The sequence below is a fragment of the Gobio gobio genome (assembly GCF_949357685.1).
Source record: "Gobio gobio genome assembly, chromosome: 22".
NCBI classification, from domain to species: Eukaryota; Metazoa; Chordata; class Actinopteri; order Cypriniformes; family Gobionidae; genus Gobio; species Gobio gobio.
In genome coordinates, this window is record NC_137118.1 from 4,683,812 (window position 1) to 4,697,135 (window position 13,324).

The 13,324-nt window shown below is 38.0% G+C and overlaps 1 protein-coding gene across 1 annotated transcript; it reads right to left on the bottom strand.

Annotated features, from left to right (window-relative positions):
* Nucleotides 1-2,019: 2,019 nt before the first annotated feature.
* On the bottom strand, nt 2,020-9,921 carry tmem218 (transmembrane protein 218). Its single transcript, XM_079804404.1, has 4 exons — nt 9,784-9,921; nt 9,388-9,525; nt 9,189-9,291; nt 2,020-2,484 (listed from the first exon to the last, which is right to left on the bottom strand). Exons 2-4 carry the CDS (start codon nt 9,495-9,497, stop codon nt 2,350-2,352), a joined length of 348 nt encoding a protein of 115 aa, XP_079660530.1. The 5' UTR covers nt 9,498-9,525; nt 9,784-9,921; the 3' UTR covers nt 2,020-2,349.
* Nucleotides 9,922-13,324: the final 3,403 nt, after the last annotated feature.

Consider the following 13,324-nt stretch of genomic DNA (forward strand, 5'->3'; position numbering starts at 1 on the left):
ATTAATCTTTTGACAGCCCTAATTTAATTATAATATTCTTTATCTGACTCCATTTATCATAGTTGTCGAATTTAGAAGAGAATCCCAACTGGTTGTTTGGTCATTTATATTTGATAGTTAATCATTCATTTAATCATTCCGTTTTAACCCTTTGTTGCAATTATAACGTTCCATATTGGAGATAGTTAATACTTACAGATGAATTCAGAAAGGATCAAAATGTAACAATCAAGTAAATGTAAAATGTCAATTACATAATAGACAGAAATCTCTTTTAAAAGGAAACACAAATTCTAATCATGGTTACACTAAAAATAGTTTCAAATAGAAGTAAACTTAAACCCTTAATTGTACTCAGTAGGCCTATGCATATAATGTTACCTGTGAGAGAGAGAGAGAGAGAGAGAGAGAGAGAGAGAGAGAGAGAGAGAGAGAGAGAGAGAGAGAGCAAAAGAGCAGCTCTCTCTAGAGAAAGGCCGCAAATCCAAAAAGAAAGAGCTACATTTGGGATCTTCTTTTATCCTCCTCCCTGATGTCACCAAACTCAAATAGGACTCAAATAATGACCAATCAGACCCAAACGTGATAAGTTTGAAACTAACCAATCAGACGAAACTTCTCCCACTGTACCAAAGATGTGAAAAGCATTTGGCCGGCAAGCCATTCCTTTGTCCTTAGAAATTCCAACTGGCCCTTCTGATGAGGTTAAGGGGGGAGGGGGTTGAGTCAATTTAAAGAGTCACATCTTTTAACAGTAAAGCAGATGTCTTTTGTTGTATTTCAATTATCTTTGGTTATTTTCAACCTTACACACGTTACGCCCAAAACACACCCATGACTCATTTAGAGACTAGGCAAAACCCTTTTGGACCATGTGCCGGGCACGCCGACCATTTTTCCCGTTGTTAAACTAGCAAAAGTGTATTCGGACACGCCCTAAGTGCACCTGCGCCATGAGCTTTAGACCATGCGCTCAGATCGTTAAAATAGGGTCCATTGACTCACTGATCCAGTCACAGCTTAAAGGGTTAGTTCACCAAAAAATGAAAATTCTGTCATTAATTACTCACCCTCATTTCGTTCGACACCCGTAAGACCTCCGTTCATCTTCAGAACACAAATGAAGATATTTTAGTTGAAAGCTGATGCTGAGAAAGGCTTCAGATAGGCCTCCATTTGCATTCAGTACATTTACACTCACAAGACCCATAAAAGGCACTAAAAACGTCGTTACAAAGTCCATCTCACCACAGTGGCTCTACAATAATTTTACGATGCAACGACAATAGTTTTTGTGCGCAAAAAAAATCAAAATAACACCTTTATCCAACTTGTTCTTGTCTTCCGTGTGTGCCTCCACGACGCATGCGCGAGAATATGACGTAGCGCCGGCGTTCAGGAATCCATGAAATGCACACTTAAGTCCCATTTTGAGAACTACGCCGAGACCTAAAGCACGATCAATGTAGAATCCAACAGCTTAGACACGCGCGTCTTCCTCTGCTTGTAAACAAATCGCTTCTGGGTCATGTGTCCGAACGCCGGATCTCCGCCATATTCTCGCGCATGCGTCGTGGAGGCACACACAGAGGACAAGAACAAGTTGGATAAAGGTGTTATTTAGATTTTTTTTTGCGCACAAAAACTATTGTCGTCGCATCGTTAAATTATTGTAGAGCCACTGTGGTGAGATAGACTTTGTAACGATGTTTTAAGTGCCTTTTATGGGTCTTGTGAGTGTAAATGTACTGAATGCCAATGGAGGCCTGTCTGAAGCCTTTCTCAGCATCAGCTTTCAACAAAAATATCTTCATTTGTCTTACGGGTGTCGAACGACATGAGGGTGAGTAATTAATGACAGAATTTTCATTTTTGGGTGAACTAACCCTTTAATACTCAGTTTCATACCCAGGGTTATGGATTTTTGAAAAATGCTAATCCTAACTTTGAGTAATAGTAATAGTGATGCTTCCTTAGCAAACACCACTAATTGAAGAAATTAACAGGAACTGGAAGTTTGAAATAAAAATAAATTGTATTTTTTTTAACAGTAATACACAAAATGACGAAATTGCAACATACAGGAAGCATTACACAACTAACATTTAAACTGTACATCAAAAACTTTACCCAACCAGACCCTCGTAAAAACGCTCACAGTGCACATGATGCACTCTACGTTGCGTCTTAGAGAGATGTGGACGTCTCTGATTTGGACAGGAAGACAAAAGCCCTGGAACCTGCTGCTGTCCTCTCATCTCAAGCGGGGCTCGCTGATCTGCGGCGCTGCCAGGTTGGCTGCCCTGCTTTGGGATATCTGTAGGAGTTTGGCACACGAAGCCTCACAGTCTAGTGTGTTCTCAGGGGCTTGGCATACACGGGCTCCAGGAAATGTAAGGGCAGCAACATGAACAGGGCTGCCAAGAAGACCACACTCACCAAGGACAGGAGCACGTACCGGCCGATGAAGAACATATCCACTATCTGAAAAACATCACAGGCTTACGGCGTGAATTATTTAACATATTATACAGTTACTGGAAAGTAATTAAAGCCAGGAGGGCTCTGATGTTTCCATTTATATTTTTAATTAACATGAAATCCATTTAGTATGTTCTGCTTTTCTCCACTAGAGGTCAGCAGGGTTCTTTTAACCAATTCTGACTTCAACCCACTAGACTCACTAGAGCATTTAAAGGGACAGTTCACCCAAAAATGAACATTCTGTCATCCTTTACTCACACTTGAGTTGTTCCTGTATGAGTTTCTGTTGAACACAAAGGAAGATATTTGGAAGAATGTTGGCAACCAAACAGATCTTGGGCCCCACTGACCACCATACCAAAAAAATAAAAGCCTATGGTAGTCAATGGGGCTCAAGATCTGCTTGGTTACAACAGGGTTCCCACACCTTGGTTAACTTCAAATTTAAGGACCTTTCAAAGACTTTCCAGGTCCAATACCCTCAAATTCAAGCACGTGTGGGGACACATTTCAAGTGAGAGTAAGGTTACATATACATTGTTACAGTTTTCAATTTGCATTTATTTTTGGCCATATGACAGAGGTCTGATATTCTATTTGTCGGCTTTCTGTTTTGCATAAAGCTGAAGAATATTCGGCACATCCTACACTGTTTTCTACAATGATCTGATATTAACTTTTGCATGGATTTTATTGAAAAGAGCTTAGGCTTGTGTAACCATTAGTTTTTTAGATATATGAATATGCTTTTAAGTTTTTCTTGCCTCATGGGTTTACATTATCTTAACAAGCAAAGCAATTCAACATTACTTTAAATAAAATATTTGGGCAACAGATTATCACAAATGTTTATTGAACACAATATACGTACTGTCATTGACTGAGCATTTGGGTTCGGTGTAAGCATTGAAAACGTTGAGGTACCATCGTAGTAGTTTCGTGCGTGAACGTCATGGCATCGTAAAACACAAAGTACCTCACGCGGGAAAAACGTAACGCGTAAATGCTCGTAAGTAACGTAACTCAAGCCAGCTAGTATGCACGGGCCACGAAGTGTTGGCGAAATAACACATTAGCGGACCGAAGGGAATAATATGGCATTTTTTCTAGTAAACTTCTTACACAAAATGAATTCAAGCACTTTCAGGCTTTGACATTTTCTTCTTTTTTTTCAGATTCACAAACTTTCAAGGATTTCAAGGACCCGTGGGAACCTGGTTACAAACATTCTTTCAAATATCTTCCTTTGTGTTCAGCAGAACAAAGACATTTATACAGGTTTGGAACAACTTAAGAGTGAGTAAATGATGACAGAATTTTTACTTTTGGGTGAACTGTCCCTTTAACACAGCACAAGACACTAATGAAAGTGCCAAAATGATTTTGAGAATAGTGTGAAACTAAAAACCGGTTTAAACACTGATTATAATAATAAATATTAGAAGGATTAAAGGGATAGTTCACCCAAAAATGAAAATTAGCCCATAATTTACTCACCCTCAAGTCATCATAGGTGTATATGACATTTTTCTTTCAGATGAATAAAATCTTGAGTTATATTTCAAAAGTTCAGGCTAATCCAAGCATTAGAATTGGATTCATAGTTGCTCTGTTTTTGAAGTCCATAAAAAGTGCATCTGCCCATCATATAACTGCTCCACACAGCTCTGGGGTGTTAATAAAGGCCTTCTGAAGTGAATCAACGCGTTTGTGTAAGAAAAATATCCATATTTAAAACTTTATCAAGTAAACTTTCAACCGACCGCATTCCATGGAAAAGTGTTGAATGTTGAAAGTGAAACTCAAGATGCGTACGTGGCGTCATGACGAGCGGACCTGGTCGCGTTAGTCTTTCCATCGGCAGGGGAACTTTCAACACTTTCTCCATAAATTGAACAGGGAAGACCGTCGGTCGAAAGTTTACTTGATAAAGTTTTAAATAAGGATATTTTTCTTATACAAACGCGTTGATTCACTTCAGAAGGCCTTTATTAACACCCCAGAGCTGTGTGGAGCAGTTATATGATGGGCAGATGCACTTTTTACGGACTTCAAAAACAGAGCAACTATGAATCCAATTCTAATGCTTGGATTAGCCTGAACTTTTGTAATATAACTCAAGATTTTATTCATCTGAAAGAAGAATGTCATATACACCTAGGATGACTTGAGGGAGAGTAAATTATGGGCTAATTTTCATTTTTGGGTGAACTATCTCTTTAATGAAGGACAGCGGAGTACTGGCTGCTAATTTTCAACTTCGTCATAACAGGCATAAATTACATTTTATAGGCTATTAAAATAGAAAACTAGAAATATAAAACATTTAATGCATGATAAAATACTTCTTTATATTTAATATACAGTATAAGACATAAAATGTTGATATATAGATATGACTATTAATATTTATGTATCAGGGCTTACCCTTATTTGAGCAACTACAACTTCGTTCTTGCTATTATTTCTTACTCTGCTGTCTGTTTTTCCCTCCATGTTAGAATTAAATGTGAACAGGGTGATAGTGTTGAATACTAATGACACTCTGTGTCCCTACGGACCTGAACTAGAGTACGAGGCCTAAATCATGGGAGAGGCCACAACCTACATTAAACTACAGACAGAGAGATGTCTTTGTGTGTGTGTATGCATGTGTATGTGGGAGGGAGCTCTGTCTCCAGCGAATGCAGTGTTCTCTCGTTTAACGCATCTCACTTTCTAATTTGCCAATTAGCCAGCTAGCGAAGCACAGAGCAGAGGCCATGTTTTATTAATGTGGCATCAAATGTGCGGCAGTGAGCTCCTGTTTGGGGCCGGCCTAATTGGCACTGTGATATTATTCCTTTGTACAACAGCGAAGGGTTACCCATTTCTCATACAACACACTGTCACCTGTCAAGAAAAAACTGTTATCTGGTCATACCCGCTGCAAGCAAATCAGCAATGGGTGTAACACGGATTTGGCATTATGCACAAATCAGAGTCTAGCACAATGAGCGGTAGGCCTACTACACGCATGCTTATAATACTAACTAAGACAGAGACTTAGTTGCAACTGTGGGACAATGATGGAGACTGTATCAGGTTTTGTTTTTCAATTTATGTTCCAATTTAGGCAACTATCAGACCTTATAATGCAATAGGTGCAGAAAATGTAACACCTCAAACCTGATTTGTAAATCTGAGTCATTACAGGAATGAACTGCGACATCTCAAACAAATGTAATCTTTTTCAAGCTGAGAGCAGGGGGTAATATAATAATTTTAGGGAATGCTAGATTCAGTCAACATGTCTCTGCTATTGAAGACTGAAAGGTAAATGGTTTTTTGTTTGTGCAGACAGGAGGGTGACTTGGCAGCTCAGAGCGCTGGTTTTTGGCAAAGGCAGACTTTGGGAAAAGGCTGTGGTGTTTGTGCTCGTCTGCTGTTGAGGAGAGATAAACGAGCACATGTCTTTGTCAAATATAACAACTCACGCACAGAGCTGTACTGTGCACCTAACACTGAATATCAGAATTCAATACGTTTACAAAACAGTTACCAAATCACTTGTACGTGGATAATTCAGGAAACATTATACAGCCACGTTATTAGGTACATCTGTTCAATGCAAATCTCCTAATCAGCCTGCATTTAGGACATGGGCTGCGTCTGCGAATTTATCAGGCAATAGCCCTATTTGCACGGGATTAGTATTACCTGGTGACCTCTTGTAATCTGTAATAATTGTGGAGGTTGTCTGTGATCTTAATCCTGAGCGAATCGTAAGGCCCTGTCCACACGAACACAGGTATTTTCAAAACCGCAGCTTTTTTTTTTTTGTCCACACGCAAACGCTGTATCTGGTCACTGAAACCCGACTTTTTTGAAAACTCTGGCCAGGGTGAAGATTTTTAGAAACTCTGGTTACAGCGTTGTCGTGTAGACAGTGAAACCGGAGATTTCGGCTTGTTAAGTCGAAGTTAGTGTTAGACCGATATATCGGCCGGCCGATATATCGGGACGATATTTGCGATTTTTAAGTGTATCGGCATCGGCCGATACAAGGCTGCTGCGTTCAACGATATTTTTTTCCCTGCATTATTTACAGACAGGCGTCCACAGGGCAGCTCTCACCGTCTTCAAACTCTCTTGCTCTCCCTCTCTCGCGCATATTAATCAAAATCAATTGAGAATTGACACGATGGTAAAAGGTCGAAAGACTGAAGTTTCACGTGGAGCATTGGGAGATTTTTTCCTGAATTACCGCTGGTGTTGCTCTACAAGAGATTAAGTTAAGTGCACCTACACTCTAGAAAATGCTGGGTTAAAAATAACCCAAGTTGGGTTGAAAATGGACTAACCCATTAATTGGGTTGTTTTAACCCAGCGATTGGGTTGTTTTAAGCAAACATTTAACCCCACCGCTGGGTCAAAACAACCCAATTGCTGGGTTAGTCCATATTCAACCCAACTTGGGTTCTTTTTAACCCAGCATTTTTTAGAGTGTAACCATTAAATGACTAGGTTGTAAATAGTTTTAAAATGAAGTATAGTACAGTCAGTGTGCACTTTATTATGCTGCTTGCTTGTTGATACTGTGTGCAAAAGTGTAATTTTTTTATTTATGTTTAAATATTTATTTTCAGAATTTATTTTCACCACTGAACTCTTTTTTTTCTTGTTCTACATCACCTGTTTTTACTATTTGTTAAATATTGTTTTTTTTAGTTCAATAAATGTTCCTTTTATCTTAGCTCTAAAGAGCACGTTCTACGAGCGAAGTTACGATCATTCGCAGCAATTCCACGTGTGTTTCCCAAAAATGTACTTAACATGAACGCGCGAGAACGTGCTCTAAGTGCTACTTAAGAGTTGCTGTCCATTTGCGAAGTGCTGAAATATAACCTAATAATTGTCATCTGATGTGGATTAGCAATCAAAACACGTCTATATAAAGCAACTACCTACAGGCTGAGGCACTGACAAAATGGCTGAAAAAAAAAAAACAAGAAAAGATACCTTTCAAAAAGACTAAATAAATATCCTCATTTAATTCAGATGTGTATTTATAATTTTTTTGTTTGTTACCTGCCCTCATAAAAAATAAAAATAAAATCCAGTGATCACAAAGTCAGTTTCCACAAAAATATTAAACAGCAGAACTGTTTTTTTTTAATCAACATGGATAATAACGAGAATATTAAAATTAAAATAATAATAAACAAAAGTGTACAATAAAGTACAATCAAAACCTTATAGTATTATCACAATGCACTTGAATAAAGTTAAAGGTGTAATCTGTTGTCCTGTAGGTGACCTCATAACTCTGTCTTCTTACGATACACTTAGAGCTTTACGATTACTCCAGAGCACTCGTAGATCTACGATCATTTTCAAGTGCTACTTATGTTAAGATGCTTTTGGGAAACAGACCATAATATTAAGATCACTCGTACGATCGTTTTTACGATCAACTTAGGCTTACGATTTTCAGTTTCGCTCAAGGTAATTAAAGCAACAGTTTTTCTATAATGGAAGAATATAAAGAATGTTTTTTGGGGTTAACCTCTTAACTGTCACCATCCCGCTTGCAGGACACCTGGCACTCTTTTTTTGAAGACTCAAAAATTCATCCTGTGAAATTGGACGTTGTGTTACCATGGAAATGGTACTTTAAATTCTTCTAGCGGGCTCCTCCCCTAGTGGGCGGTTTCATGTTTCATATTACAACATGTATTTTAACTACTGTATAATCAAAATCTTTTCCAATCTTGACAAAACACATATCGTCGGAAAGGTCTGAGTCTCAAGGTTCCATATTTGGTGACTGTTTTGTGATGGAAGTGACATTTGGACAGAAATTTACAGGAAAATGCATCAAAATGGAATGGAATTTCAATGACACCCGGTGGCTATTTGTTGTACAGCGCCTAAACAAAATCTCATGGGAACTTCAATTTTTGTGATATCAACTTCAAATTTGGAACACAACTTGGTTAGACATATGGCTTTGATTTTATAGTCATTTTAGATTAAAACATTTTTGTAAAATATATATTTTATATAAAATAAATATTTAGTACAGTATTTTTTATTTACAGTAAATTTAAACTTCCATATTTTCATATTTTGAATTGCTTTCACTTCAGCAAAAATCTGCCAAGTGTCTGCTTTAAAACAAGATCAAACTTAGGTCTATATTCCAAAGCATTCTTGAATTACAGCCCTTTAAGTTTGGATAGTGCATTTTCATGTTTAAAAGCACACATGCTGGGCTAAAGGCACAATATTTAGCATGATAATATATAGTTAACTGACTTTTCCGATTGTTGACATGACATTCCTTACGAAAATTAATCATGGTTTTATTATAGTAAGAGTGTAGTAACCATGTTTTTTTGCTAATTGATTACCATTTATATAACCACAGTTTTACCACAAATACCATGGTTAAACTACGGTTAGAGTAGCCAAGCCATTGTGGTTACCATGGTTTAACTATAATGTTTTTTTTGGGTTTTATTTGTAGTAAAACCATGGTTCATTTTCGTAAGGGATGGTTAGATTAAGATTTTAAATATCATGAAATCAACCACTTTTATGATTTATTTTCACACAAAATCTGTTGCTCCATAAATGTCCATTACAAACATATTTTCTCCTGCAATCATACACTATGGGAGTACTGGAAAGCACAGCCCCGTTTATGCTCTCCCACTCACCTGAACTGCTCTCTCAGTGGAGGGAACTTCAGGTGCGCGAGGGAAAAACACTAAAACCAGTGTGATGGTGAGCGCCAGAAGAAATATAGGGATGATCCCTAGCCTGGTAAAGCAATAACATTATGATTATTCATAGTACAACACTATAAATGGATGCATATGCCAATTCTGTGTCGAAAACATAAAAGCATGCGCTTACTTTGTTGGGCCGGTTGCGCGCGACAGAAGGATGGCGAGCACGAGAGTCACTATCCAGACTAAAGCGATGATAAACACACCTGTCCCAACGCCCAACACCACATCGGCCATCCTCACCTCACGCTGCGTGTAACGTTACCTGGACGACAGACAGAAGTGTGTTATGATGGGTGCGCGCGCGCTAAATCCGCCGAGTTTGTAAGTATATCATGTTGATGATGTTATGAAAGCAAACCATTAGTCTTCTTCAAACCGCTATTACTATAAATGCACTGTTACTACGTCCCTCAGATCCACTAGCATATTATGAAATAAACGGTGGAAAGCATGCAATTCAGTTTAACTGCCAAACTAATCCCTTGTAAACATTTTACGGCTAAGCAGTTTATGTGTTTACCTCTTAAAACAGCCAAATAATGAAACCAGCTGCGTAATTCTAAATAATATACGGATTTACGTCTATATACATGCTACAGAAAGTATAAAACATTTCCATGGAAACCCAGTCGCTTCTGTTTATCTCCACACTTCCTGTGCCGCAAATAGACCAATCAGGTTGTAGTATCTGGCGAACAGTACGCTGGGAGTTGGAGTTTTTTGGGAAGACTGGCTATGCGTAGTACTTATAAACATGTTACCTTGCAAGATCACTGATTGAGAGAGAGAGAGAAGTGTGTGTGTGTGTGTGTGTGTGTGTGTGTGTGTGTGTGTGTGTGTGTGTGTGTGTGTGTGTGTGTGTGTGTGTGTGTGTGTGTGTGTGTGTGTGTGTGTGTGTGTGTGTGTGTGTGTGTGTGTGTGTGTGTGTGATGGGTAGGTTTAGGGGTAGGGTTAGTGCAAGGAGAGAGAATATGTTCGTACAGTATAAAAACCATAACATCTATGGAGAGTCCCCACAGAGATGGTGAACCAGACGTGTGTGTGTGTGTGTGTGATGGGTAGGTTTAGGGGTAGGGTTAGTGTAAGGTGAGAGAATATACAGTTTGTACAGTATAAAAAACATTACGTCTATGGAGAGTCCCAACAAAGATAGTGAACCAGGTGTGTGTGTGTGTGTGTGTGTGTGTGTGTGTTGGTTTGTATTTTTTCTCCATAATTCTATGGACTTCCTCTTTCCATTATTACCTTTATTTCACACTCTGAGTCTCTATATAGGAAAATATATAGGAGTTTTATAATATATTGGAATTTTTTGTGTTATAAAAATGTCTGCGTTATAAATATAACTTATTTTGAAGCAATACTCTCATCAGTGTTAAATCAGCTTTAATATATATTTAAATCTGCATATTTGTGATGTTTTTAACTTCATAAAGGGCATTTTACCCCCAATCTTTTTAAAGTATGATTCATCTTTCATTTTAAATTCTTAAATTTGAGCAATAAATTAAATTAGAATAATAAAACCCTATAGGGTTGTTACCAATCAAATTCAATAATTTACACTGAACAGCATTAAATAATGTTGTAATTTGTTTAAAATATTTTTTGAATATAAGAAATGTGGTTCTGCTGTGATCTTTGTTTGTTTGGGGGATTTTCGCTGCTGAAATAGAACAAAAACAGTTGATAGTGCGTCTAAAGTCTAAGTGACTTAATATTAATTACTTGTTTATTGAACTGTGATGTGAAATCACTTTTTTTTTCAGTCATGATGGTATTCAGTTCTCTCAGTCGTGTGATGTTGCTTAACTATCATATGTTATACATGTAAAAACTCTCCATTTTTACCGCAGAATGTTAGGCTAACTGAGTTTCTTTATGCACTCATTTGTTTCTATTTCTCATCAGTACATTATACATTATTATTCATTAATCTTAAAGGTCCCGTTTTTCGTGTTTTTTTGAAGCTTTGATTGTGTTTACAGTGTGCAATATAACATGTGTTCATGTTTCATGTGTAAAAAACACCGTATTTTTCACACAATTTACTTATCTGTATACCGCTGTTTTCACTGTCCTCAAAACGGCCTGAGAATTTCCTCGTTCTATGAAGTCCCTCCTTCAGAAATACGTATCGAGTTCTGATTGTGCCAGCGGTTCCCGTGTTGTGATTGGACAGCAGTTTAGTGCACGTTGCCCGGGAAGGTCGCGCCTCTTACCATAACGGGGAGATGAACGCGCTCAAACTACAGCCCCTGAAGGCCAAACAAAGGGGATTTGACTCCGGGATGAAAATAACAGCGTCTGAACGACAAGGCGACAAACGCAACCGAACCGAACCGAACCGAACCGAACCGAACGCAACACTTCCTCTTCTCCACGAGGGAGCAACAAGACCACGCCCCCTTTTCCGCGTATTCTTGTGGGCGGAGGTTAGTCAACAAACTGCTCTACTGACGTAATTAAAGCAGGAAATACCAGGATGTAGTCCAAACCGGCCGTTCGCTGTAGGCTTTGAAAGGGAACTTCTGTTAAATAAAATATCTCGCTTGGCATTGAACTTTGAGCTTTATAATTTTACAGGTATTATTTATGCTCTAACAGCAACATTACACACTATAAAGTTTGAAAAATGGGATCACGAAGAACAGGACATTTAAATTAATGCAGAATCATTTTCACAATTTGGTGATTCCCTAGTTATTTTTTGTTATTGAATTTTTAATCAGGATACTTGTCCGGTCGGCCAAGTAAAATTCTCTTTCACTTGCCCCTTCAAAAAATCCACTTAGCCCTGCTTTATGTTTATAGTAGTGCTGGGCATCGATTAAAAAAATTAACTAATTAATCACACTTTTTTCTGTAATTAATCGCGATTAATCGCAAGTTTTTAATATTTTACGTTTTTAATATTTTGATATTGTAATAATTTCAGTTACTCAACAATTTAAAGACAGCATATTTTAAATGTGTTGTATTGTCATATTTTTATGAATGAAGGCCAGTATCACTGATACTAAAGTGTCTATGAAACATTAATGACGTTACGTTACAGTATAACTGAAAGCTCCCAATTTCAACATTTATTAGGCTTTAAAAAAACAACTTTTAATTTAAGCGAACAATCTTTACATAAACCCAAAATAATAAATGTTATATTTACCCATGGCCTTCCCTGTTATACATGTACAGAAATGTAATAGTTATCTTTCTTAACTGCATAAATAATAAATTAAATATAGATGAATCATCATTAAAGCTAAAGTGTTCTCTGTTCCCGTTGTTCTTTGATGAACATTAATGACAGGCATCATCAGTGCTCCTGTCTCTTTAAGAACAGCCGCGGATCTCACGCGCTGTCCCGCGCATCTCATTTCCTCACAACTCTTTTAGTTCATTTAAGACGTTATTTAACTAATTTAAGACTCCTAATATGAGAATACTCAAACTCCTCTGTGTTATTGTTTGTTCAAGAGCAAAAGAGAACTCGATGTGAGCAGGAAACTGACGCGAGTCTATCTATGCGTCGAGTGTGTGTTTGTGTGTGTGTGTGTGTGTGTGTGTGTGTGTGTCCCTTGATTAGCTGACATGAGACGCATCCACACAGACAGGACACTGACAAACACACACACACACACACACACACACACACACACACACACACACACACAGGACATTGGCATACAGCGCGTTCGCTTGTGTCTTGTCACGCTTGGAAGCATTTACATGAATAAGAGCGTGATGATAATGTAACGCTAAGCAAAAATGGATATAAAAACGGACGCTGCGTTATTTGCGTTAAATATTTTAATTGCGTTAAGCTGAAAAAATTATTCGCCCGCGTTAACGCGTCAATTTGCCCAGCCCTAGTTTATAGCTTATGGGGAGTTATACAACAGTTCCTTCTGGTTCTCGGATCTGATTGGCTGAGAGCCTTTTCACCCAGTATTGGCACTCAAACCGATTCAGCGCTTGTATCTCTCCGCATGCAGCGACTGTCATGGTGGTCGAGCAAATAAGTTTTTAAAATACTGCTGTTGTTGTGTTACGAAACATAG